Consider the following 27,062-nt stretch of genomic DNA (forward strand, 5'->3'; position numbering starts at 1 on the left):
TGATTCTGAAGTGTATGTTCCTGTCCAGGCTGACTCATTGCCTTGGTTTCCTCATCTGTACAATGGGAATAACCAGACCCACTTATTCAATGTGATGATGAGTTATTCAGTGTGATGATGCCTGGGAACCTTTTGGCTCTGTCTTGGTCCCCTGGGAGGCCTCATCCTAAACAAGACGATGCCTGCCCTTCTTGGAGAGATTAGATAAGGGGCATTTGGTTAGATGTTGCCAGAAATCGGTCCAGAGTCTTTGCCCTGAAACAACAGGATGTGTTGGGAAGGGAGTCCCTGCTGTCCCCTCCTGAGATGCCAACCCTGACTACCTGTGCATGGAGGACCCCCCTCCGTCCTCTCATCGTGTGCCTGATCCCACGTGCATTTCTCCATGGCCCTCGTTATAAACTGCGGTTATTCTGTTTGCTTACTGTCTGTCTCCCCCGCGAGAATGTCAGCTCCATCGCCAAGGAAATGGCCCTTTTGTCTTGTCCCTGCACGTATCTGGCCTATAGTCCCTGTTAATACATAATTGGCAGGAGGGTAGGGTTTGCAGGCCTGGAGATGAATGAGTCTGGATTTCCCAGAAGGTGGGACAGGTACCACTGGCCCCAAATAACATCAAATCACATAGTGGGGGGCATGATTTTCTTCTTCAGTTCTCTCTCCATCCTTCTGGTGACATTAAGGAGAAACTCTTCATTCAGTGCTAGTATTTAACACCTTCCTAACCCTTACTTGCTTAACTTTTTTTTTTTAAACAAAAAGAGGAGGCCTTAAGCTCTGACCATTTGTCAGACCGTGATGCCAAGCAAGGATTTAATATTGTTTTTTAGTGGGTTTGTTTGCATTGTATGTATTTTAACATTTATTTGGGGCTAGAAATTCTGGCTTTCCTTCTGGTAATGACAGAAGGTAACAACAAAAGTTTATTTCTAAAATACACTTATTTTTCAGAGGCAGTGCATCTAAAGAAAACTATTAGCAAGCGGGAAATAATGAGTTGGCTGATCTGGCAAAACTCTTTAAGGTAGTTTTGGAATGATTGCAGTGTGAGGGATTCTGAGTGAGACGCACAGTCTGACCCTTAGGAGACGCTGAGAAGAGATGCTGTAGACTTTGGGAGGAACATGTCCTGGAATGCCTCCGGACAAGGTCAAGAAGAGCGGGTCTTGGATGCTGGCTGGACCACAGAGTGTGACGAGAGGCAGAGGAAGCAGCCAGGAGTTCTCGCAGTGAGCTGGAGGCCCACACCTCCCTGGCTGGCTGCCTGTGCCCTTGAAACGCTCCTTCCCTTATAAAGCACAGACCAGGGAGGGCAGAATGTCCCAGTCAGGGCCAGGGGTACCCCCTAAAATGGGCAGAACCCCCATCTCAGTCCTTGAAGGTCCCAGAGCATTCAACGCTTGGCCTCTCTGGATTTAGCAAAATCAGAGAGAAGAATCCAGTGAGATCGAGACTGTAAGCTTCCTTTTCCCTCCCGCTTCTCCAAGCTTTGCAGGGATGCATTTGGAAAACAAAAAACAAAAAAAACTGAAGCCCTTCTTTCAAGTGCTGCTAGCTCCTGCTTTGCGTATTCTGATGCCTGGAGGGCCAGCTTTCTTGTCTGGCTGGGACACGAGCCTTCCCTGGCCAACGCCTTATTTAATGGAACTCTATAACTCTTCATTTCCTGGACGTACAGCAGGTTAAGCAAGTGGCAAACAGCTGGCATTTCTCACTTGCTTTCTGGCATTTCCCATTTTTTATAGGAAGCTAACCTGGCATTTTTTTTTTATCATAAAGCCCCAAGAGTCCCAAGGTTTCATTCATATCCTCGGTGTTAGATTCACAAAGGGCTTGGAAGTTAGAGATTGCCTGCGTCTGGAATTGGATGGAGCAGCAACTTGTCGCTTGGCATGTGATTTATTTGCTCCAGGGAGGGGGAAAGAGTGGGGGGCAATTAAGTGGGTTTCGAGTTTTGTGGGGTTGGGGATGCTGAGAAGTGACTGAGGAGGAGAAGCCGCCGAGGGGTTGTAAATTCCTTCTGACAGAACCGAGTATTTTTAAACTAACAGCTGACTTTGAAACCAGCTGCCTTGGGACCTAAAATCAGGCAGAGCTGAGACTGTTTCCACCCACCTGTTTCTTTTATTCAGAGGATCAACACTTGGGGAGGGCAGGCACTGGGAGATGCTCTCTAGAGCCCAGCCATATGGCCTTGGCTGTGTAATCAAGCATGCTGCGTTGGTTCTGCCCCAGGGCCTTTGCACTGGCTGGTCCCTTAGCCTGGAATGCTTTTCCCCCAGACTTTCACACTTCTGGCTTCCTTTTCTCGCAGCATGGCTACCTCTCTGGAGCAACTTTCCCTGAGCCTCCTAACTAAAGATGCCCCCAGCCCCACCACGCTTTGTCTGATAAATCTGTTCATTCTCTTCATAGCACTTGTGCCTCTCTGAACATCTCATCGATTTGCTTGCCTGCTTGTTTATCACCTGACTTCTCCTCTGGCCGATCAGCCCCAGGTGAAGATGGGCCTGTCTTGCATTCTGGATCTCCGACACCTAGAACACCACCAGGCCTGCGTGGCACTCACTAAGGGGCAGTGATTGTCAACTTCATGATCTCTGGGTCTCAGTGAAGCAAGATTGGCTTGAACGGCAGTTCTCCAAGTGGGGTCCCCAGACTACCCACATCAGCATCGCCTGGGAACTCGTTAGAAAAGCACATTCTCAGGGCTCACCCCAGACTCCCAGAATCGGAATCTCTTGGGGTGGGAACAGCCGTCTTTGTTTTAACAAGCCCTTCCAGGGGCTTCTGATGCACACTCAAGTTTGTCAACCGTTGCTCCAGTGCTTAAATACCTACGAGGTCCAGGCAGATGGTGTCAATGCAGGAAGTAGACCAGGTGTGGCAGAGGAGACCCTACATGCCCTGTCTAGGGACATTGAAATGTAAGACCAAGCCTGCCCAATAGCCCAACACCCCATCCTTCTCAAATAGGCCAATTGTTACCCTTAGAACTCCCCAAAAAGCACACGAACAAATAAGCCAAGAAAGGTGAAGACACAGGCCCCTGAGAAATTGTTTTTCTTTGGTTGGATGTGATACATGATGCTCTGATGGGACTGTCACTCCCTGGAATCCTGGAAGAGGAGGCCTGGCCACGGGAAGCAGCTGTAGCGTCGCATCCATTCGTTCCATCAGAAGCTTTTGTGTGTTGGGAGTACAGCGGCAACCAGATAGGTTAGACCCTGCCTTCGTGGTGTGTACAGCCTGGAGGGAGAGACAGCCTCTAATCAAAGACTCCAGCTGACACGTGTACAATGAGAGCCATGACAAGGGCTGCAAGGATGGACTGCACAGTGCCACGGGGTCTGACGGGAATAGGGACCTAGCTGGGAAGGCTTTTGAGGACAGATGGGGAGAGCGTTGCTGGCTGAGGAAACGACCCGAGCAAAGGCCCTGAGGCAGGCTGGTGTGGCTGGAGCTCTGTGAGTGAAGGGGTGGAGCTGTGTGCAGGGGCCAGTCTGTGCAGGGCCTTTGGGCGCTGGAGGAGTTGGGTCTCTATCCGGAGGGCACTGGGGAGCGACTTGGTCAGCTTTGCATCTTGAAGCCACCGCTCGGAGTGCTGGCTGGAGAATGGATTGGGGAAGCCGGAGCAGCCATGAGGGGCAGTGTGGTCATCCAGGCAGGAGAACATTATTATTAGAAATAGTATTAGAATATTACTAGAAATAACAATATTAGAATATTATGAACCATGATATCCATGTTCAAGGAGCACACGTTCTGGCCAGGCCCTGGGCCAAGCGCTGTACTTCTGTGACCCCATTTCACCCTCATGCCCCCCTCTGCGACAGTACTTAGCTGCCCCACTGGGTTAGTTTCTGATTGCTGCAGTAACAGATTACCACAAACTCAGTGGCTTGGAACAACAAAAATTTATCTTTCAGCTCTGGAGGTCCGAAGTCCAAAACGGGTCTCACAGGGTTAAAATCAAGGCCTTGAAGAGCTGCCTTCCATGCTGGGGGCTCTCGGGGAGAATCCGCCCCTTGCCCCTTCCAGCTTCTGCAGGCTGCCTGCCTTCCTTGGCTCACAGCCCCTTCCTCCATCTGCACAGCCAGCAAAGACCGGATGGTTCTTTCTCACGTAACATCCCTCAGCTGCCTCTTCCGTACTCAGATCTCCCTCTGCCTCTCTTTTGCCTCTCGATTCACTTGCCACCTTCCTGTGACTCTCGCCTCCCTTTTATAAGGCTTCTTGTGATGCCATGTTGGGCCCACCCTGGTCATCCAGGGTAATCTCCCCACCTCAAGAACCTTAATTTAATCACAGCTGCAGAGTCCCTTTTGCCATGTAAATGTTTACTGTTTCTGTGGATTGGGGTGTGGATATCTTTGGGGGACCGTCATGGAGTTGACCACACCCACAGTTACAGATGTGGACACAGATGAGGCCCAGTTAGTCCCCAAGGCCGTGTGGGCTCAGAGGGGGCAGAGCTGGGCTGAGAGCCGGTCTGTCGGTCTTCAGAGGAGGTGGCCCCCAGCTCCCACTGCCCACCATTCACGCTGGCCTGGGTCCCCGGCCTTGACGCTGAGGAATTTGCAGGAGAGAAAGGAAACGGCTGCCACGGCGTCCAGGTTTCTTTCCCAGTCACTGTTTTGGCAGAATGAGCCAGTTTGGACAGAGGCCCTTGGGGAGAAACCTCTAGATGGTTTTATCTCATTGTTTCTGACAAGCCTCTTTTAGGCTGGTTTACAACAAACGTCTTTCATTTGCCTTGCCATCTGGGCCATAGGTTTACTGTGTCACCTGAGATATGGGGTCAAAAACAGCATTATTTGAGGTGCCTGGGGCCATGGTCGGAAGAGATGTTGACCTGCAGATAAGGTGGAAAATTCCCAGTTTTGCCTCTCTTCTTGGAAAAACATGATCTTTGTTGCAGAGGGAGATACTGTGTGTACACTAGTGCTTGGGCCTACTGCCCCAGAAGCTAGGGAGGTACTAAATATCCTTAAACCACTGAAACACCTTCTCTTGACGTCCAGACTGACTCTGCTACTGACGCCTGCGGACCTCATTAATCTTCATTGCCATGGGTGATGTTAGTAGTGATATTGTAGCTACCATTCACTGAGGGCCTATGATGTGCTGGAGTCTGAGAAAATTGTTAAGAAACAAAAGATGGGGGTTAAGAGCGTAGACTCTGGAGCCAGCCTTCCTGGGTTCAAATCAGCTCTGCTTAACCTCTCTGAGCCTCAGTTCCCTCATCTGTAAAAATGGGGCTGATCCCGAACTTGATTAAATCAAAGATGCCGTCAATTAGAATATGCGCCGCTTCTTTTATATACTACGAAGAGAGAAGGGCAGTGCCCGTGAAACTGTGACCTGTCAACGAATGCAAAACACATTCTGATTTCAGAGATGTTAGTTACAATATGAGGAAATGCACATTGGAATCAATGAAATACCTCGAGAGTACCCACCTCCTGGGGCTCTTGTGCTTAGGCTGGCGTCAGGCACATAGAAAGGGCTCAGTCCACGTTAGCTCGTATTGTTTCTGTTGTCCCCATTTTACAGATGAGGAAGCTGAGGTTGAAGTCACTTCCCGAGGTCACCCGACAAGCAGTAAATGGTAGAGTTGGGATTTGGGTTCCCTCGGCTGTGTGTCTCTTTCATGGCCCCAAAATCATGTCCAATAACAGGGCGCCCACACTGTGGATGAGATGAGAGATCAGGAACAGGCTGGCACCATGGCCATGTGTCTGTGAGCAGGTCCTCCACCCCTCTGGGTCTCCACATCCTCACCTGTAAGAGGTGGGTGATAACGTGGACCCTGCAGGGATGCTGGGAAGGATGCCTGGATGTGAGAGAGGTCCCACATGTGCTCAGTAAACCTTCATCCTCTCCTCGCTTCCCTTCCCCACCACCCAAGCACAAGCAGCTTTTAGGGCACTGGCGTTAGCCACAGAAATCCCAAGCTCGGAGCAGTTGCCGTGGATAGTTGGACTAACTTGCCTGGACAATTGGAGCCTTGGGCACCCTGGACACCTGCCTAATGCCTGCTGCTGCTTAGAGCTCAGCCCTCACCTTCAACTCAGCGTCCGATAAACACCTGAGCAGGCACAGCCAGGCCTGGAGCCCCTCATGTCCCTCTAGATGCTGCCCCTCGGGGCTGTGTGAAGCATTTAGAAATAGTTACCTGGGGTGTCAATATTGGCTTAGATTTTAAAGCTTAACACTGTTGTATTAATTGTTCATCCTTTCCTCGCTGATTTTTTTTAAAGTAAATTGTTTTTGGAAGGATAACGTACCTACCAAAGTGTGCAGATCCTAAGAGCGCAGCCCGATTAATTTCCACTAAATGCACATCCATATAACCAACACCCAAATCAAAACGCAGAGCATCACCTGCCCCCAGCTCCCCCACCCCCTCTCCATCCTCCCCACCCACCAAGGGTCACTGCTGTGCTGACTTCTAACACATGGACCAGTTTTGTCTGCTTTTGCACTTTATATAAATGGAGTCATTCAGTGTGTGTGTGGCTTCTTTTGCTCAACATTAGGTTTAGAACTTCATGTCTTTTGCGATTAGCAGTAGTTTGCTTATTAACAGTCCAGTATGAGTATATTTTGTTATACAGATATATCATAATTTATCCATTTTTCTGTCAGTGAACATTTGGGTAGGTTCCAGTTTGGGGCTATTATGAATGGGTTGCTATTAACATTCTAGAATATTCTAGTACATTCTGGTACATGTCTATAGGTGAATATGAGTGTGCATGCCTTCTGGATACATACTTAGGAGAGGAATTGCTGGTTATGGCTTATTTGTATGTTTCACTTAAGTAAAAGTGCGAGCTGTGGTCGTACCAGTTGATATCTTACCAGCCAGTGTGCACGCGCAGGTGTGTGTGTGTGTGTGTGTGTGTGTGTGTGTGTGTGTGTTCGTTCAGGGGCTCCAGATGCCATAAGGTAGTGAGAGAAGCAAAGACTTTAGCAGCTGCAGCTGGAAAGGAGAATGTGACCAGGGGAAAGGAGACAGGGATGGACAATTGGAGGCTGCAACTTCTGTGCAGTTACACTGAGAGTCTGGGAGGCTTGGAGCCTGTTGCGATTGTTCGCTTGGCCGTCTGCAGTGGGGACATATTTCTTCTGGGCTCTGGCCTGTAAAGAGTGTAGGTGGCTGTTCAAGAACAGAGTCTCCAGGGGAGGGAATCCACCCACGGTCTCCGCCATCCCTAATACTTAAATGTCACTGTGGTCTAATTGGCTGTGCAACCCACTGCCCCCCTCCACCTCACCTCCAGCAGTAGCAAACCCAGTGCCTGAGACAACAAGCGGGGACAGCCCTGAGTCACCATGGCTGCCCCTCGCCGACTTACTGGGCAACCCTGGACAGGCGGGCGAATCCGACTCCCTGTGAGTCAGCTACCCTGGGAATCTCACCTCAAGCAGGTGAAGAAACGAATCTCAGTTGAAGATCATGGATGATTATAGGTAGCATGGTGGGTAAGTGGATACGTGGATAGGTAATAGACGGACAGACGGATGTGATGTGTGTATAAGTACGTAACTGATACATAATTTGCGCACAAGTATGTGTATGTTCACCATTGTATTGATCATTTACCACCTCTCAGAATAGCTAGAGTTTCATGAATACTTACTGTGTTGGGCGTGGAGAGTTGCCTACACCTTGATATGCCTGATTTCATGTGATTCTCCTAAGAAACCTTGTAAAGCAAAAACTGTCGACCTTGTTTTACAGATAATGAAACTGAGGCTCAGAGAGGTTAGCTCTCTTGCCCAGGGTCACACAGCCACTGACTGACAAACCACGGTTCTAAGCCAGTCTGACTCTGGGCCCCTGTTCTAACCAGTGTGCTCCACTCCCCACCTGCTCCTTCTCTCATTCCGTCCTCATACTAACTCTGTGGGTGGGTATCATTAGTTCCCTTTGATACATGAGGAATCTGAGGCCCAGAGAGGTTAAGTAACCCATCCAAAGACAGAACGACACGTGGTAAGTAAAGAGCAGAGCGGGGATTCAAACAGATCCCTCTGATACCTGAGTTCTGGCTATAACCACACCATCTCAGCTAATTCAAGCCCACAGCAGGGCTCGGTGACTACTAAAGGAATGAATACAATGCCAAGAATATTTTAGCAATCAAGTCACAGATTAAAAGAAAAATTCATGCCATCATTTAGACATAGAGGAAAAATGAACTTTCCTAATGTCGTTCCTTCTTCCTTCAGCCAATATTGGATGTGATGAACCAGATGTGATTCTAGGGGCTGGGGAATGCTATGGTGAATCTAGAACTCATTCATTCACTCATTCATTCATTCACTCATTCATTTGTGGGCTGTTTATCGAGTTCCTGGTCTGTGTGCGCCAGGATTCAGGCTCATTGCAGAGGAAAAGGATGGGTAAACACGCCGGCAATTAAATTAGGTGTTACTGTCACTGTGTAACGTCCTTTTTCATCTTGTCATTCATCTTGAACCACTGGTCCTCGAAATGAGCTCAGTGAGGCTGAAAATAGTTTGAAACCCCTCTATCCAGACAGGCATCTGCTTTGGGGGAGTGTTACTGGTGTTTACACACCCCTGTCTAAAGGTTTGAATACATTATTCACTGACGGTACTTAGTACACATCAGCGGCCGCTTTGCTGGTCTTTCATCACTTTCCCCACACACCAGTGGCTCCTGGTGAGTGAGAGCAGCTGGGCCGAGGGGCCGGCAGAGTGCCGTCTGAGTGCTGTCTGAGGACCCCAGAAGTTATCAGTTTACAAGCAAATTTTCACCTGTGAGAGCCTGTGTTAGACGGTACGTGGTAAAACCTGCTTCTGGGCTAGGCTAGACTCTGCAGGTGTCCTTGGATGCTGGGGTTAGCTGATAAAGATCCTGAAGAACCCCAAAGGAATTGCTCCCAGACCCGAATCCCAGAACCAGAACTGAGGTCCAGTGCAAGGCTGTGGTGGCTTAGTATCTATCTCACAGGCATAATAGTGGCATGTCCACACACACCCACTCTCTGTGTGTCACTTTTGTGTGTGTGTGCCGCATGGCTTGTGGGATCATTTTTCCCCAACCAGGGATCGAACCCGGGCCCTGGCAGTGAAAGCACCGAGTCCTAACCACTGGACCGCTAGGGAATTCCCTCTATGTGTCACTTTTAATAACTGTTGTGTGTGGCCCTTATCGTAACAACTGCCAATAATTAATTTTGTCCTTTTGCTTTCCAGCCTCTGTAAGGGCCGGACACTCTATTCTGTGGTGAGGGATGCCAAGATCGTCTTGGATGTCAACAAAACGAGGCAGATTGCCCAAGAAATTGTGAAGGTACCGTAGGGTCTGGAGCCTCCTCCCTGAACCTCAGAGAGACCCCTCCTGAGACTCATGGTCTGGCTTCAGATCAACAGTCTGGGCTTAAAAGAAATTAAACTTGACCTGAGCAATACCAGGCCGTGTGTATGTAAGAATTTTGCTGAGATACAACCATGAGGATGGTCTACTAATGTTTGGTTTCCATCTGGTGCCCCATCATCATGATAATTGGGTGTGTGCAGAGACCGGGGGGAGGGACTCTTCTTATTGCTGGAATCCCTTACCCCTTGAAGCCTTGAATTCCCATGAATGTAAGCCATCTCTCTCCACAGCTGCTGGGGAAGCATCAAATTGTTTGGTGTTGTTTGGGATTAAAACAAACAGGACCATCCTGTGTTTTCTGGTGGGTGCCTCGTTAGTCCATCGTCTTCAGGTTTTTATTTCCCATTGGAAGTGTCAGGACTGACCTGCAAAAAGAAATAAAAATGTGACTGCTCATTAAGGCAAAAAGAGAAATCTAGACATTTCACCCTTAAGCTTGACCTCCCATAGACCCTTCTCCATGTTCTTGATTATTGCCTCATGATATGTGTCTTGAGCACAGTGAAATTCTGCAGTTGTGTGTGGGTTAAGTAGATCTAAGGAACAAGTCTCCTGCAGATGAGTTATTTTGCAGAATGGAAGTGGAGAAGATGGCTGATGGGAATCCTTACTCTGGGGGCCTCTTTTCAGGTTTGTCCCTGCCCCTTTCCCTCTGGGGAGATCTTCCTTCGTTTCTTCTTCAGGAAGCAGAAGAGCTTAGATGGAGATGGTTTTGCTATGATCTGAGGGTGGTGGCAGATTTCTGTCTTGGGGACCCTGCCTGTTCCCACTCGCCATGCCTTCTCCACCCCACCTGCACACCTTGGCATTTGGGTCCCGGATCTGTAGCTGTTCAGTGTGTGGTTTCAGTGGAAAGGCAAGGCGTGTGAATCGTGAACCCAAGCCAGGCTGGCAGTGAGGGCATGGGTGTCCTCTGGCAGCTCCCTGTATCCTTGTTTCTTGCAGGGCATGGGCTACCTCCACGCCAAGGGAATCCTGCACAAGGACCTCAAGTCCAAGAACGTCTTCTACGACAACGGCAAAGTGGTGATCACAGACTTTGGGCTCTTCAGCATTTCCGGGGTGCTGCAGGCTGGCAGGTGAGAGGTGGTAGAAGGGCCCAGAGGGGTTCTTGACAGATGACGGTCAGGGGATGAGAAGTCACCCAGATGGCTTCAGTGACCTAGACGCGATGCTGGACCTGAGGTTGCTTAGCTGCGCGGCTAGGCTGCTGAGCCCATGATGCAGTGCGGATGCCCAGGTCACACTATGAGTCCCATGGGGCCTGTCTTGGAAATGGCGCGTCTGAATGGGCACAAAGCGTCCTTCAGTCCTGCAACGCCCTTGCCCTTGAATTTCACTGGAAGACACTCTCCTTACTCCAAGCACACACATGGAAGTTGGGCTCCCCCAAGCACCCTCGCTCAAAGTTTTCTTATGAATCCCGTTGTTTTAGTACAGCAGGAGTGTAGTTAAGAGCTAGGGATTTAAAGTCAGACCCACCCGGGGCCCAGCTTGGCTCTGCCACTTATGAACTGTGCCTTCACTTTCCTGCAAGAAAAATGATGGGTATGATGATTCCTGCCTCAGAGGGTCGTTATAAGGGTAGAATAAGACAACACACAGCAAGCATCCAGCACGATGCCTGGAGCCCATCAAGCTCTACAAATAGTACTGGGCTGGCCAAAAAGTTCGTTCGGGTTTTTGTGTAACACCTTATGGAAAACCCCGAACGAACTTTCTGGCCAACCCAATAGCTTCTGTGCAGTTGTTGTAATTAGTATTAATTTGCATATACCTCCTCAGTATCACCCAGGAGGGTCACTAACTATTGTTAAGTAATAAACTCTCAGCCACCACTCACCCTAGAGCAAGCTACCTTGAGTTGACCATGTGAAAAACAGCCTGATCCCAAATAAACAACCCATAATTCAGAAGGTCTGCCCTTTGTGGCTTTTAATTTGGAGTGTGGGACACACACACACACACACACACACTCTCACACACACACACACACACACTCACACACACACACACTTTAAACCCAGCATGTTCTCTCTAATCATGCCTCTTTTAACAAATGGTATGCCTCTCCAGAAAGGCAGCACCCCCCAAGCCCTGGTTTCTCTCATTGTACTTCCATTTCAGCTGCTTTGGAGAATCCCTGATCCCTCTGAGGTACACCCAGGAGCCCCCCAACAAAGTGAATTTTGTTCGTGCTCTGTAGTGCCTTGAATCTCAGTCAGGCCATCTGAAATCTGGTGGAGGCTGATCCAGCTGTTCCTGTGTGTTGCAGTAACAAACAGAAGCTGACGGGTTTTTTTTAAGATTTTACTCCACCCAAAGAGATTCCTCTCCAAAACTACCTATAGTCCCTAAGATAAGAAAGTAAGTAGACAGGAGATTAACAAATGGATCAATGGATGGATGGAGAGAGTCATCAAGTCAGAACCCAAGAAGCCAAGAACCCACTTAGGTTCCGGTTTACTGGTTGAGGAGTCGCTCCCGCCCTGTTTCCATTGCCCCAGGCCAAGGGCAGAGGAAGCAGTTGGTGACCTCACTATGAACCCAAGTATTTGTGTCAAGACAAGAGGTTCAGCAGGCGTTGTCTTTAACCTAGTCCAAGGCTCCTAAGAAAAAAAAAAATCAGATTCCTCCCTCCTGGTGGCAGGTCCACACGCTTTCTCCTTGTCAGTGGCTTCTCCCCCCAAAACCAGAGGGCCTCTGATCTTTTCCCTTTATTTATTTATTAAATTTTATTTATTTATTTATTTATGGCTGCGTTGGGTCTTCGTTGCTACACGCGGACTTTCTCTAGTTGCGGCGAGCGGGGGCTACTCTGTTGCGGTGCGCGTGCTTCTCATCGCGGTGGATTCTCTTGTTGCGGAGCACGGGCTCTAGGCGCGCGGGCTTCAGTAGTTGTGGCATGCAGGCTCAGTAGTTGTGGCACACGGGCTCAGTAGTTGTGCCTCTAGAGCGCAGGCTCAGTAGTTGTGGCTCGCGGGCTTAGTTGCTCCGCGGCATTGGGATCTTCCCGGACCAGGGCTCGAACCCATGTCCCCTGCATTGGCAGGCGGATTCTTAACCACTGCGCTACCAGGGAAGTCCCTGATTTTTTCCCTTTAGATTCATGGTTTTCTGAAGCCACAGGGAGACGAGAAAGCAAAGGGAAAAGGAATGACCTTCAGCTCATTCATGGAGGCCCAGTGTCAACCAGGAAGGGAGTGCAAGTCAAGGGCAAAGTGGCTTCTGGCCTTCTCGCCCAGACAGCACACCGCCCCCGCCCCCACCGTGCCCCAGGCTGGCTGTCAACGCAAACCCCGTTAGTGTTGCAAGAGGCCAGGGAGCCCTCAGCAATCTCTCCCAACCAGAGATCCACAGCGTCTGGCTACCCAGGAGTAGCCATCAGTGGCTTCCTGTGCTTTTTTCCCTGTTGGAGAGCAAATAGGGCTTAGTTCAGAACTTTGCTCCCAAACGGTGTGCTATAGAATTCGTGTAGAACTGTGGTTAGGAATTTAGTCGCTGGAGTTTTAAAGACTTGCAATCAAACGGATGTTAGTTCTTTCACTTGTTCCCTCCATGGCTTTGGGAGGGTCACTTAAGCTTTTTGAGGCTATTTCCTGACCCATAGAACAGGGGTGATATCCATCTGATTGTGGGCACATAAGAATTAAGTTGGGGGGACAGCCTGACATACAGGAGGTGCTCAGCAGGAGTTACTTGCCTTCCTGCCCTTCCCTCAGTTAGACCTTGGGGCATTGACAGTGCTGGGTGCCCAGAAAGGGGAGATCAGCCAGGCCTGGGGCAGGGGCGGGGGTAGCAGTAAGTGAGCACGTTCTGAACATCCAGACAGATGCCAGGGCTTCCCCTGAGCCCGTCCCCGGCATTGCCTTGCCTACAGCTGTTCTGCTGTCGTCCAGAAAAGGTGTCATTTGAGATGCCAGTGGCATCATGCCAGTTGCCCACAGGCTGTTATTGATCATAATAATAACCATAATGAAGACGATTTGGGTTGGTCACCAATGGGTCCATCACCATGGGAACAGGACACCCCAGGGCGTCTGTGCCAGGCCTGGCTCCCAGACCCCTCTAGGCACGTGCTCACATCCGCCCCAGGATGATGGTTATCGAGCGGCCAGCACCCTTCTTCCTGGCCCAGCCCTACAATTCCAAACCTCCACTGCCCCAGTGAGTCAGGAGGAGGCGGAGGGGGCTGTTGGATGAGATGGGAACTGGGACGTTTGCCCTTTTGGCAGCAGCATTCCACTCCACCCCACCCCACAGGGCCTGGTCATGCCAGGAGAATGGCGGCTGGCCCAGGCCACCGCCCCTCTTTCTTAGATGACATTCTTACTTTAGACTCTAATCTCCATTCCATTTCTGAGTCCTCAAGCTACAAAAAAATTCCCTAGGGAATAGTGATGTCCAGTAATCGTGTGTCCCTGGCAGCTGACCCAGCCCTTCTCCTTTCCATCCTTGCACCAGCCATGTGGAGTCCAAGTTCATGTGCCCATCTTGCAAACAAACTTGGATGGGAAAGTAGAGACCCAGGTCTGCTCAAGGACAAACAGCTAGTAAGCAACAGATGCGTCCTTAAACCCCTGCCGGCGTCCCCAATTCTAGAAGCCAGAACTCGTTGGACCCTGCCAACTCACAGGCTCGCCAATGGATTTGAGTCCTATTTTCCGGCTCCAGCAGAGGATGTGTCCTGTCAGGTCTGCTGTGTAGAGCACAGGAGCACGTCATGTGTCACTAAAGCTGAAAGTGAAATTTGGACTATTTCCTTGTTCTATGTATAAATTAGAACAGTGATTTTTTTCAGCTGGGGCTCTCCCACCCGCCAGAGACATTTGTGATGTCTGGACACATTTTTGGTTGTCACAGCAGGGAAGGGGGTGCTACTGGCATCTAGTGGGTAGAGGCGAGGGATGCTACCACACATCCTGCAGTGCCCAGGACGGTCCCTCCACCACGAAGAATTGTCCAGCTCCAAACCCAGAACTCCAAACTCCTGGAGCCTCTTCCGTCAGGGTTCTCTCATCCCCTCAAACGTGTGGTCCACAAGCTGACTTTAGGGAGGATGCGAACAAACATTTTTTATCTTAATTTTAACGTGTACTAAAAAAGTGCTAGTTTCCATTTACGATCACATTAGAAGGTAACCTGTTAAAATACATATAAATGAAAAAAATCCATTTGTAGTAAGTGATCGTCTAGAGCAGCACTTTCCAATATGGTAGCCACATATGGCTATGTAATTGTAACTTTAATTAAAATTAAATAAAACTAAAAGTTCAGTTCTTCATTTGCGCTGGCTGGATTTCAAGTCCTCAATAGTCATGATGGCTAGTGGCTGCCATATTGGACAGCAGAGATGGAGAACATTTCCATCATCATGGAAAGTTCTGTTGGATAGCACTACTGTGGAAGGTGTTCAGATAGGGCAGTAATCATGATTATGGGATATGCATGAGTACAGTTAAGGGAGCAGTGCCTCACACCTAAAATAGCTCAAAGCTCACCCTGGAAGATGTATAAAATCCAGCCAGCCCCAGGTCTCCAGCAGGTCCCCACATGCTGGAGGATCTGGTCCTTCATGATCTCACTCTTGATGGTTTGAGAGATCCATCCCACTCTCCCTGTGTTAACTGACCTTTTCCCAGGAGTCTTGAATCAGTGGAAACCTCATAGAAGTTCAGATTTCAGTCCCAAATAGAAAGCTCTGTACTTGCTGAAGACTTACAATATGAAGAAGGGAGCCAGTATCCTTTGTCTTCTAAGAATTTGTCTTCTAAGAATTTCACCCACCTGTAGATGTGGATGGAGAGATATATGCACGGTACCTACCCAAGGATGTGCATTGCAGCTTTGTTTATAATGATGAGAGAGGGAATCACCTAAGACCCATCAACAAGGGAATTGTCGTGTACAATTTAATGGATGCGTGGGGTAGCATGATATGTCCCCACTACACTGATGTTCTTTGGGTTTCTAGAACACCCCAAAGAGGGCCTGCCTTGGGCCTTTGTCCTCACTTCTCTTCTGCCTAGAATATTCTTCTCCTTGTTCATATGGCTGGATCCTTTATGTCATGAAAATCTTAGCTCACATTTTACCTAAAGTAAGCTCCCTCTTATCTTTGATACATTCTCCTATTTTAATCTTTCCTGTTTAGATAGTTCATTTGTCATCACTTTCCCCTACTAAAGTACAAGCTCCAGGAGGGCAGGGACTTTGTCAATCTTGTTCACTGCTGTGGTCCCAGTGCAGAGAACAGAGCCTAAGCATAGTGGGTGCTCATAAATACAGTCGGTCCTCATCATTCGCGGATTCCATATTTGCAAATTCACCTACTCACTAAAATTTATTTGTAACCCCCGTATCAATACTCATGGCACATTCATAGTCATTCGTGGACATGTACAGGGTGGTGAAAAACTTGAGTCAACTGATGCACATGTTCCCAGCTGAGGTCCGAGGAGAGGGTGCTGTGCAGTTTTGTTTCCGCTCTCATCAGCGATGACCAGAGGATGGAGATGGGCTGGTGCAGTGCAGGGCAAGAAGCTCCAGCTCTGGGGCCAGTTGGATGGGTTTTGCAATTCTGCCCCCTGGTAGTGGGGCAGCCTCAGGGCAAATCACGTAATACTTCTGAGCCTCATTTTCTCTTGTGTAAAATAAAATAGACTAGGATGAATTGTTTTTAGGATTTAAGATTATAATCTTTTTGAGATGTGTGCATGCGTGTGTATGTATATATTTCCTCCAGGAGCAAAAACTCAGTTTTCACTAATTCAGTGTTTGCTGAGACTTTATAGAACATAAGTGCCACGAATAACAAGAATCGGCTGTTATTTGTTAAATGAAGATGGAGAAGGGGGCGCCTCAGAGGCGAAGGGACACGATGACTGTTTGGGTGTTGGGTGTCTCTCTCCAGATCAGCCTTTTCTGCACCTCCCACTGAGTCTTGGCCTCAAGTACAAGGTCAGGCAGTGCTTGATGGGGGGCTAGGGATGGGGGAGGAACACAAGAAAGCCAGCAGAGATGGTCCAGGGACTTGGGGTCCATGATGGAGGACTGGTCCTCCCTGGGCTGTGAAACGGGGCTCACTCTGTGCTTTGCTTCTCCAGGCGTGATGACAAGCTGCGTATCCAGAGCGGCTGGCTGTGCCACTTGGCCCCGGAGATCATCCGCCAGCTGTCTCCCGACACAGAGGAAGACAAGCTCCCCTTCTCCAAACACTCGGACGTCTTTGCGCTCGGGTAGGTAGCCCACCCTGGCTTTTGAGAGCCCCAGCATGGGCAGAGGGGCACTTCCCAAAGCATTCCTTTAGTGATTTTGGAAGGGACAGGGGATCTGTCTGCGGAGGAAAAGGTGGCTGGATTTCTGGGTGAGTTAGGGGGGATCTGAGTGGGCTGTAGTAGAGAGACCCTAGCAAACCTTCATGCCTGGTTTCTAACTGGTTGTGTGACCATGGCAAGTTACCTGATTCATTCATTCATTCGTGCAATAGCTGTTTACTAGGTGCCTATTATTAACAAATTGTCAAAAACTTAGTGGCTTAAAACGACCTTTATTATCTCAAGTTTCTGTGGCCAGGAATTTGGGAGTGGTTCTGAACTGGCTCAGGATCTCGCATTAGGCTCTCATCAAGATGTTGGCCAGGGCTGCAGTCTCATCTGAAGGTTTGATAGGCTGAGGATCCATTTCCAAGGTGGCCTGCTCACATGGCTGTTGGCAGGAGGCCTCAGTTCCTCACCACACAGGCCTCTCCAAAGGCTGCTTGAGTGACCTCACAACACGGCAGCAAGAAGCTGCATTGCCTTTATGATCTAGTCGCAGAAATTATACATCGTCACTTCTACCGTACGTATTCTGTTTGTTAGAAGCAAGTCAGCAAATCAGGGGGAGGGGAATTAAGCTCTACTTTTTACAGGAAGGAGTATCAAACAATTTGTGGACATTTTAAAACCACCATAGGTCCCTATTCTCTCTTGTCTGGTGGAAGACAGACAAGGAAACAGTTTTTTTACAAAATTCTGTGATAAGTGCTATGCTGGGGATAAACACAGGACTGTGGGAAGAAAGGAGGAACTAAATCCAACCTGGGAGATCAGATAGAGCTTCCTGGAGGAGGTGACTCCTGAGCCTCTGTTAAAGATTGAGTGTAAGTAGTCCAGGTGAGGGTAAGGTGAAGTGTTCCAGATAGAAGGAACACATGAAAAGGAACAAGGGTGAAAAAGAACAAATTGCCCACAATGGAGGACTATGTGGGGAACAGGGGTGGAGGGAAGAAGAGGAAGCTGATGGATGGAGAATCAGGAAAAAATGAGCCTGGGGTGGTGAGATGAGAGACTAGAGAGGAAAGAAGGCATTCTGCAGGGACCTAGAGGCTGAGTTAAGGAGTTTTCATCTTCAGGGCAGTAGGGAGCCACTGATGGTTATTGAGCAGGAGAGTGACATAATCACACTTTGAGCTTTAGAACAATCACTACTGTGTTGAAAACGGAAAGGAGAAGGACAAGATTGGGGCCGGTTGACCAATCCAGGGGGGGAGATGCTGAGATTCTCCGCTGAATCAGTGCCAGTGGGTGTGAAAGCTGGGATTGGACATAAGAAGCAGCATTGGGGGGGTGGAAGTGATAGGGCTTGATTGTTGGTTTAAATGTGGGTGATGCCAGATATCTACCTGAAGCAGCTTGGTAGAGAGTAGTGTCATTCACCAAAGTAGAGACCCTGGAGGTGGGGCAGGGTTGGGGCATGCCAGGAAGGCAGAGAGAGCAGATTTGGACACAGTGAGTTTGAGCTACCTTGGAGACAGCCGAGGGGAGCAACCAGAAGGTGGCTGAATCTACACATTTTAAGTTTGGGAAAGATTTCAGGACTTGTCGGCAAAGAGAGGGTAACTGCAGCCGTGGGAGAGAATGAGATGTCTTTGAAAGTACAGAGGAGGGAGAGAGGGTCCAGGGTGCAGCCCTAAGATGCAGATCCAGACGCTCTGAGAAGGTACAGCAGGAAGGCTTCCATGCGCCTATCCCTCAGATGGCCATGCTAATCCTCACCTTACCTCGACCATGGGGGCGGTTACACGGACTGGCAGAGATAAGCTGGGAAAGCTGTTTGGGAAAGTTGGAGGCTTGCAGATGTGTGCAGTTAGATTTAGCGCCACCAGGAGATGTAACAGAGAACGTCTTCCATGGAAAAGCACCCCTGCTGCGTCCTCTCTATAAATCGGGGTGGGGGCAGTGTTTGCTGGCACATCAGGATTCTCGCCATCTGTCACTTGGGCCCCTTAAGAGGCTGTCACTTGCCCTGATTAGTTTATGCCCAAATCTTTATCTTGTTAGATATTGTTATCTGAAACCAAATTGCGATAATTAAGTTGGTATATTTTACTATCAATTTAGCAAAAGAAAAAAGAATGTAATTAACAAAATGTACCAAAGTAAGTAATTGGTTTTCCACTGGAGTTTTAATCTTTAGCAATTTTCTTCCCCCTCAAGCGAGTTTCTCTTGAAAGTTAGGTTTGAAAGGAAGTTTTAATGAGGCTTTTATTCCTGACACTGCTGAATTCCGAGGGGCCTGGTGCTCCTGGTTTCCTGCCAATTAGGTGCATCTTGTTGCTTGGGGACATTATGCTGGGGCATGACTTAGAACAAAAAATGGACTTTTAAAAGTGTATTGAGCACCGTGCTAAGCTTGTTATGGGTGCTGTCTCATGGCATCTTCAGAAGCACACTTTGAAGCAGGTACCATTGTTCCCAATTGACAGATGAGGAAACTGAGGTTCCGAGTGGCTTAGTGACTTGCCTTATGGTAATTAGCAATGAAGCTGGGAGTCAAACTTGGGACATCCTGACCCCAGGGTTGGAGCTTTTAACCACAGAGCCCCCAGGCTTGAGAGTCATTTCACCACTCAGAGCCCTACTTCCCTCAGCCATAAATCAAAGATAATAAAGCCCACTGAGATGTTCTAAGGATTGAATGAGAAAACACCTGTAAGGCACACAGCACAAGGCCAAGCTCCTGATAGGCTCCCTTCCCCCGTTCACATGAGTGGTGCCTAAGTGTCCATCGTGTGTGTGCCTCCTTCACTAGGCCCCAACCATCAGCTAGAGGGTTGCCCTCCCAAATAGTTCACTGCCCCAATTACAAAGGACCCTCAAATGGGATGGAGTGTAGGTTTCTCAGTACAGCATAATGGCCAATGGTGTAATTCTGTAGTCAGATGGCTTCAACTCTGGCTATACCTCTTATTTTGCTGTATGACCCTGGGTAAGATATGTAACCTTCATGAGCCTCAGTTTCCCCAGCTGTAAAATGGAGCTGATAATAGCACTTCTTGTTTAAAATGTGGGTTTTATTATTATTCAGTTTTGATGAGGCCAATAGATCAGGAAACAACTACCACTGGATAGTTTGTTATTCACAGTTCCCAGAAGGAGAGGGCACATCATACCACACAGGGCCACACGGGGAAACACCAGGGTCAGTCAGGAGGCAGAGGGAGCAGGAAGAAAATGTGGGCAAGAGCCGTTATTGTGGTTTTCTCAGGAAGGAATGGGCGAGGCAGGGTGAGCTGGCTTAGCATTGGCTAGTTTAACTAATTTCAGTGGGCTCTGGGGTATGGGGGCTGTCCTGAGTAGGGCAGGGGAATATTGGCCCTGAGTGTGAGAGCCTGATAGAGGAGATGGAGGGACGGTGGAGGACTTTGGATTGGTTAGTTTGCATATGAAAAGCACACTTACAGATCAGTCCTTTACTATCTCTAGGAATTGGCTAGCCCTGGGAGGGGCAGTCCCTCCAGGGTCAACAAGCCCCCAGATAGCAGAACATCAGAATAAAAGGCATGCTAATACACCTCCCCCATAATCATAGTAAATACAGAAGGCTAAGATTAGTGTCTAGCACAGAGTGAAAACGCAATAAGTGTTATTGTTTATGATGAAGAAAACTAGAATCATCCAACCCTTAACTTGAGAGCTTCCTGACCACCTAACTCAACATCCCAACACCTGAGCATTACCACCCCTCGTCGCCCCAGAGGGATGAGAAGATGCTAACTGAGAGGTGGACCCCTAGAAATAGCTGGTTTGATACAGTCCTCTATCAGTAAAAAGGATAACTGAGTGCTTCGTGTTCTTTAAAGCAAATTTACATAAATCATCTCAGGTTAGAGGAAAGATCATTTCCTAGGGTTGTTTCAGTTAGCCCCTGAGTTGGGGAATCGTCTCAGTGAGTTGAGACCTATCCCCACCGTACAGCCCTCTGAACACCCCGACGCATGCACCATGGTCCTCACTGCCGCCCACACCTCCCAGCGTCACTTATGCACTGCCCAGCCCATCTCCCCATCCGTCCCCACGTGCCGCTCACTGCAGCAGGCAGTCGTTTCTTCCGTCATTACAACGTCATGATTTATGAAACAGACGATAACATAGTCGATCTCTCTAGAATAACTCCGGCATCGAGTTGTTCTGGCATTCCGCCTCCCAGATGAACATTCTCCCACTGCAGTTTTATCATCATTCTCATTTGGCAAGTAAGGAAACCTGGATTCAGAAGGGAAGCAACCTACCCAGTGACATTACTAGCATAGAATAGAATCAGGACTTGAACCCAAGGCAGTCTGACCCTCAGATTGTTTTTTTTTTTCTTTCCACTATTTCAAAGGAAGTCTCCTTCTCAGAAAACACAAATATAATAGAAAAAAATTCTGTCCTTTCTATCACTGAAAGGTAGCCCTTGTTAACATTTTGCTGTGTTGCTCTTATTCTCTTGTCCATACATATATAGTGGTATTTAAAAAGCATAACATACCTTATATACAGTTTTGTGTCCTGCTTTTTTCACTTAAAATTATATTTTGAGCATTTTTTATGTCAGCAAAATTTCTTTGAAATGTTATAATAATAATAATAAAAAATATCTTAGTTTATGGATTTACCATAATACATGTAACCAATTCTTGTTATTTTTTTAATCTTTATTGGAGTATAATTGCTTTACAATGTGATGTTAGTTTCTGCTGTACAACAAAATGAATCAGCTATATGTATACATATATCCCCATATCCCCTCCCTCTTGAGCCTCCCTCCCACCCTCCCTATCCCACCCCTCTAGGTCGTCACAAAGCACCGAGCTGATCTCGCTGTGCTACGCAGCAGTTTCCCATTGCTATTTTACGTTTGGTAGTGTATGTATGTCAATGCCACTCTCTCACTGCGTCCCAGCCTCCCCCTCCCCCCGTGACCTCAAGTCCGTTCTCTACATCAGTGTCTTTATTCCTGCCCTCCACTAGGTTCATCAGTACCATTTTTCTAGATTCCATATATATGTGTTAGCATACGCTATTTGTTTTTCTCTTTCTGACTTACTTCACTCTGTATGACAGGCTCTAGGTCCATCCACCTCACTACAGGTAACTCAGTTTCATTCCTTTTTATGGCTGAGTAATATTTCATTGTATATATATGTGCCACATCTTCTTTATCCATTCATCTGTCGATGGACACTTAGGTTACTTCCATGTCCTGGCTATTGTAAATAGAGCTGCAATAAACATTGTGGTACATGTATCTTTTTGAATTACGGTTTTCTCAGGGTGTATGCCCAGTAGGAGGATTGCTGGGTCATATAGTAGTTCTATTTTTAGTTTTTTAAGATATCTCCATACCGTTCTCCATAGTGACTGTATCAATTTGCATTCCCACCAACAGTGCAGGAGGATTCCCTTTTCTCCACACCCTCTCCAGCATTTATTGTTTGTAGATTTTTTGATGATTGGCCACTCTGACCAGTGTGAGGTGATACCTCATTGTGGTTTTGATTTGCATTTCTCTAATGATTAGTGATGTTGAGCATCCTTTCATGTGTTTGTTAGCAATCTATGTCTTCTTTGGAGAAATGTCTGTTTAGGTCTTCTGCCCATTTTTGGATTGGGTTGTTTGTTTTTTTGATATTGAGCTGCATAAGCTGCTTGTATATTTTGGAGATTAATCCTTTGTCAGTTGCTTCATTTGCAAATATTTTCTCCCATTCTGAGGGTTGTCTTTTCATCTTGTTTATGGTTTCCTTTGCTGTGCAAAAGCTTTTAAGTTTCATTAGGTCCCATTTGTTTATTTTTGTTTTTATTTTCATTACTCTAGAAGGTGGGTCAAAAAGGATCTTGCTGTGATTTATGTCACAGAGTGTTCTGCCTATGTTTTCCTCTAAGAGTTTTATAGTGTCTGGCCTTACATTTCGGTCTTTAATCCATCCATTTTGAGTTTATTTTTATGTATGGTGTTAGGAAGTGTCAATTCTTGTTATTGAACAATCGTGTTATTGCTACTTTTTTCAATGTTCTATATAATGGTGTACAGAAGATCCTTGTAAATGAGATTTTGTCTGTATCCCTTATATTCCCCTTAAAATAGTTTCCTAAACTTACAAGCATGGGGTCAGAGATCCTAGCCGCATTATATTAGACTGTTCAGGTTCTAGCTTTTGATTCATTTTAATTCAGGCACCAGAGAAGATATCCTGGGATAAGCATGACTTCTAAGACATTGACAAAGCTTTATGTACATCTTAGGTAGCAAAACACCAGCCCTGTGAGGCAGAAACTAGGGGGCCAGAGTGGTTAGCCAGCAGGCTGACCGGGTGGGCATGTGTTGGTAAGGGGACACAGAGTTGCAAGTGACATATCACACCCTTAAACAATGTCTGCCAACAGGACAATCTGGTATGAACTCCATGCCAGAGAGTGGCCTTTCAAGACCCAACCAGCAGAGGCAATAATCTGGCAAATGGGCACAGGCATGAAACCCAACCTCAGCCAGATCGGCATGGGAAAAGAAATCTCGGTAAGTCCCAGGATAGTGCCAGGTCTGGGGGATGAGGGGAGAAGCAGACACAATTCTGGGCCTTCTTTTTCCTGCATGTTAATGAGGTTGCAAACGCTTTCCTGGAGGGTGACAAAAAAGCCTGCCCACAGACTTGTCAGATAATGATTTGGAGCTTAGAAGGCAAAGCTTTTGAACTATGCCTGCAATTCAGGTTCCTGCTATCAGGGCACAGTAACACTTGGCCAGGTTTTTCTTAGCAAGGGATTGCTGAGTCTAGTAGAACGAGTGAATCCCTCTTTTTCTGTTATTTTTTAAAGACATACGTTAAGATATCACTGGTATTAATGATTCTAATTTTATTTGGATCTACATAAAATTTTTAAGGTGTTATCCAACTCAGAACAAGATATATGGACACAGAGAAGCCTGAGTATAAATTAGTAATCATCCTTTAAAACACATCAGGAAGAATCCTCTTTTGATCAGAAGATAGATGTGTCAGGGAAGGCGTAATTATCTGGTATGTTTTTAAGGATTACCTGTCTCTAGATTTCCTTTCTCAAGTGAGGCAATTACTAAGAGTAATTTTCCTGTCTGTGACTTTAAGTGTGCTTATAATATTAGGACGTGGATAGAAGCTTCAGGATTCCCTTTTCTCCCTCCTTTTTGAGAAAAATGCCACGAAACTCCTTGGGGAGCATTATTGAGTTCAATGTATCCCAGACCTTCTATAATAGGATTTACCTAGTTTGCTATATAGGCTCAGAAAGTGGATGAGTAAAAGGATGGATGATGCAATGGATGAGTGATGCATGGCTGGACGATAGATGAAGGATAAATACATGAACTGAGATGAATAGATAGATGGATGGGTGGATGGATAGATGGATGGGTGGGTGGATGGATGGATGGGTGGGTGGATGGATTGATGGGTGGGTGGGTGGATGGATGGATGGATGGATAGATGGATGGGTGGATAGATAGATGGATGGGTGGATGGATAGATGGATGGGTGGATGGATAGATGGATGGGTGGATGGATAGATGGATGGGTGGGTGGATGGATGGATGGGTGGGTGGATGGATAGATGGATGGGTGGATGGATAGATGAATGGGTGGATGGATGGATGGGTGGGTGGGTGGATGGATGGGTGGGTGGGTGGATGGATGGATGGATGGGTGGATGGATAGATGGATGGGTGGGTGGGTGGATTGATGGGTGGGTGGGTGGATGGATGGATGGATGGGTGGATGGATAGATGGATGGGTGGATGGATAGATGGATGGGTGGATGGATAGATGGATGGGTGGATAGATAGATGGATGGGTGGATGGATGGATGGATGGGTGGATGGATTGATGGATGGGTGGGTGGGTGGATGGATGGATGGGTGGGTGGATGGATGGATGGATGGGTGGATAGATAGATGAATGGGTGGATGGATAGATGAATGGGTGGATGGATAGATGGATGGGTGGATGGATAGATGGATGGGTGGATGGATAGATGGATGGGTGGGTGGATGGATGGATGGGTGGGTGGATGGATAGATGGATGGGTGGATGGATAGATGAATGGGTGGATGGATGGATGGGTGGGTGGGTGGATGGATGGATGGGTGGATGGATAGATGGATGGGTGGATGGATAGATGGATGGGTGGATGGATAGATGGATGGGTGGGTGGATGGATGGATGGATGATGGAGGAATCTGGCAGTGGAACGAATGGGTAGACAAACAGACAAATCCAATGAGATGTCAAGGAGTAATCAAGAAGTTATTAGTTAACGTTAAATCACCATGTTGGTTTCCTTTAGGACATTCTTCTCTTCTGCTGGGCCTTTGAACAAGAAGAGAGACCTACCTTTACCAAGCTCATGGACATGCTGGAGAAACTGCCAAAGCGAAACCGCCGCCTCTCTCACCCTGGACATTTCTGGAAGTCTGCAGAGTAAGTGTTCCCCCTTAGCATCTCTCCCCACTGCCCTGTCCTCTGGCCTTTGTCACCTTTTTGCTCCCCTCCCCAGCTCCTCTGCCAACCGTCTCCCTTCCGTGTACCCACCTCCCTCCCCAGCGTACCACCCTTCCCCACCGTGTTTCTGTTCAGGGGAGTCTCCTCTGCAGTTTGGGTCCTAGAGGCTGCCATACAGGGCCTGGATCCCTGTGGCTACCATGGCTGCCTCATTGCCTGTTTCTTCCTCATGAAGGTTGATGCCCCAGTAAGTCTGAGCATCACATGGTGAGGTGGTACCCTGAACCCACCAAGCCCTACGTGTCAGCTGTTCATCAAAGTAGAAAAGTCCTGGGGTGTACCTATTTCACGGATGATAGACGGGCAAGGCGTCTGTGTCCTATTCCTGTACCCACGGCAGACATGACTAATCTGTCACAGCGCATCTGCCATCACTCAGTGGTACTCATCAGCAGTTATTTAGAATCAGTGCATGGATGCCTTTCCTGGCCATTCCAGATTTATCCAGCCTCCTTCTTTTACACATGGAGAAACCGTGGCCCAGAGACGTTCAGCACCTCACCCACATCTGCATGGGGTGTTGGTGACAAAGCTGGGGACACAGGTCAGGTCCCAACTCCCTAGTCTAGAGTTTGCTCTCCCCACAACGTCAGCCCCTCAAGATTCCTCACTCACACTCATCCGGCTTTGAGATGGTCACTCTGGAGGTGTGGTCCTTTCAGAAACCGCCTGGGTCGGCAGTGGATTGGGGGAGGGCTTGGCTACAGTAGGCCCAGGATCTGGGTCCTGTCTAGGGCTTTGTAATCTGCACAGGGGACCGACCAAGAGGTCTCAGCTGCAGCTGGCATGTTCCCAGGAGGCGAGCAGCTAACTCGAAACTCGCCTCTGGGATCTTGGGTTTGCCCCTCCATGGCTCACATCAGAGGAGCTGGCATTTCTAGAATCCCAGTGTGGCTTAGCCCGTGGTGAGCTGGAGGCAAGGCTGGGGCAAGCCTGCGTTCCAGAGCGGTGCGTCTCAAAATTTAACGTGCGTTCATATCACCTAGGGACTTTGTTAAAATGCGGATTCTCGTTCTGTATGTCTGGGGTGGGGCCCAAGATCTGGCATTTCCAAGGTGATGCCGACGCTGGTGGTCCACGGACCCCCCTTTGGGACCTGTGTTGTCCAAAATCAGCCACATACCACATGGGGCTATTGAACACTTGAAGGGGGCGAGTCTAGGTTGAGATGTGCTTTGAGTATACAATCCACACTAAATTTCAGAGACTCAGGAGAAAGGAAATAAGGGTTAATCCCTCCTCTCCCTGGCCCCTAATCTTTCATCTCCGTTCTGTCTCTATGAATTTACCTGTTCTAGATGCTCCATGTAAGTGGCCGCCTCTGCAACATTTATCCTTTTGTGTTTGGCTTCTTTTGCTCAGCATGTTTTCAAGCTTCATCCACAGTGTAGCATATATTATTAGGCCATCATTCCTTTTTATGGCTGAGTGATATTCCGTTGTAAGTCTATACCACGTCTTGTCTGTTCATTAATCTGTGGTTGGACGCTTGGTTTGTTTGCACCGTTTGGCTATTGTGAATAGTGTTGCTGTGAACATTGGTGTATAAGTATCTGTTCAAGTCCCTGCCTCCAATTCTTTTTTTTCATCACCACGACCACCAGCATGACCTCCATCATCTGGGCACCACTTATTAAGCACATGTGTGATAGGTGCCATGTCAGGCATTCTGTCTGCATTATCTCACTGAATCCTCAGGGCCCCCCTAAGAGGTAGTCTGGTACCCCCGGAGGAGGCACAGAGAGGTTAAGTGCCTACTCACAGGTCACACAGCTAGTAAGGAGCAGAACAAATATTGGAACC

General features: G+C 47.9%; 1 protein-coding gene across 1 annotated transcript in view; it reads left to right on the forward strand.

The window, feature by feature from the left end:
- The window catches only part of KSR2 (kinase suppressor of ras 2), a 391,791-nt gene extending 366,609 nt beyond the window's left edge, over positions 1-25,182 (forward strand). The window contains exons 15-19 of the mRNA XM_068563176.1: positions 9,235-9,331; positions 10,364-10,497; positions 16,525-16,656; positions 23,113-23,242; positions 25,045-25,182. Of these exons, the coding sequence (XP_068419277.1) occupies positions 9,235-9,331; positions 10,364-10,497; positions 16,525-16,656; positions 23,113-23,242; positions 25,045-25,182 (631 nt within the window). The remainder of the gene's footprint in view (positions 1-9,234; positions 9,332-10,363; positions 10,498-16,524; positions 16,657-23,112; positions 23,243-25,044) is intronic.
- Positions 25,183-27,062: the final 1,880 nt, after the last annotated feature.

The sequence above is a fragment of the Eschrichtius robustus genome, chromosome 14 (assembly GCF_028021215.1).
Source record: "Eschrichtius robustus isolate mEscRob2 chromosome 14, mEscRob2.pri, whole genome shotgun sequence".
NCBI classification, from domain to species: Eukaryota; Metazoa; Chordata; class Mammalia; order Artiodactyla; family Eschrichtiidae; genus Eschrichtius; species Eschrichtius robustus.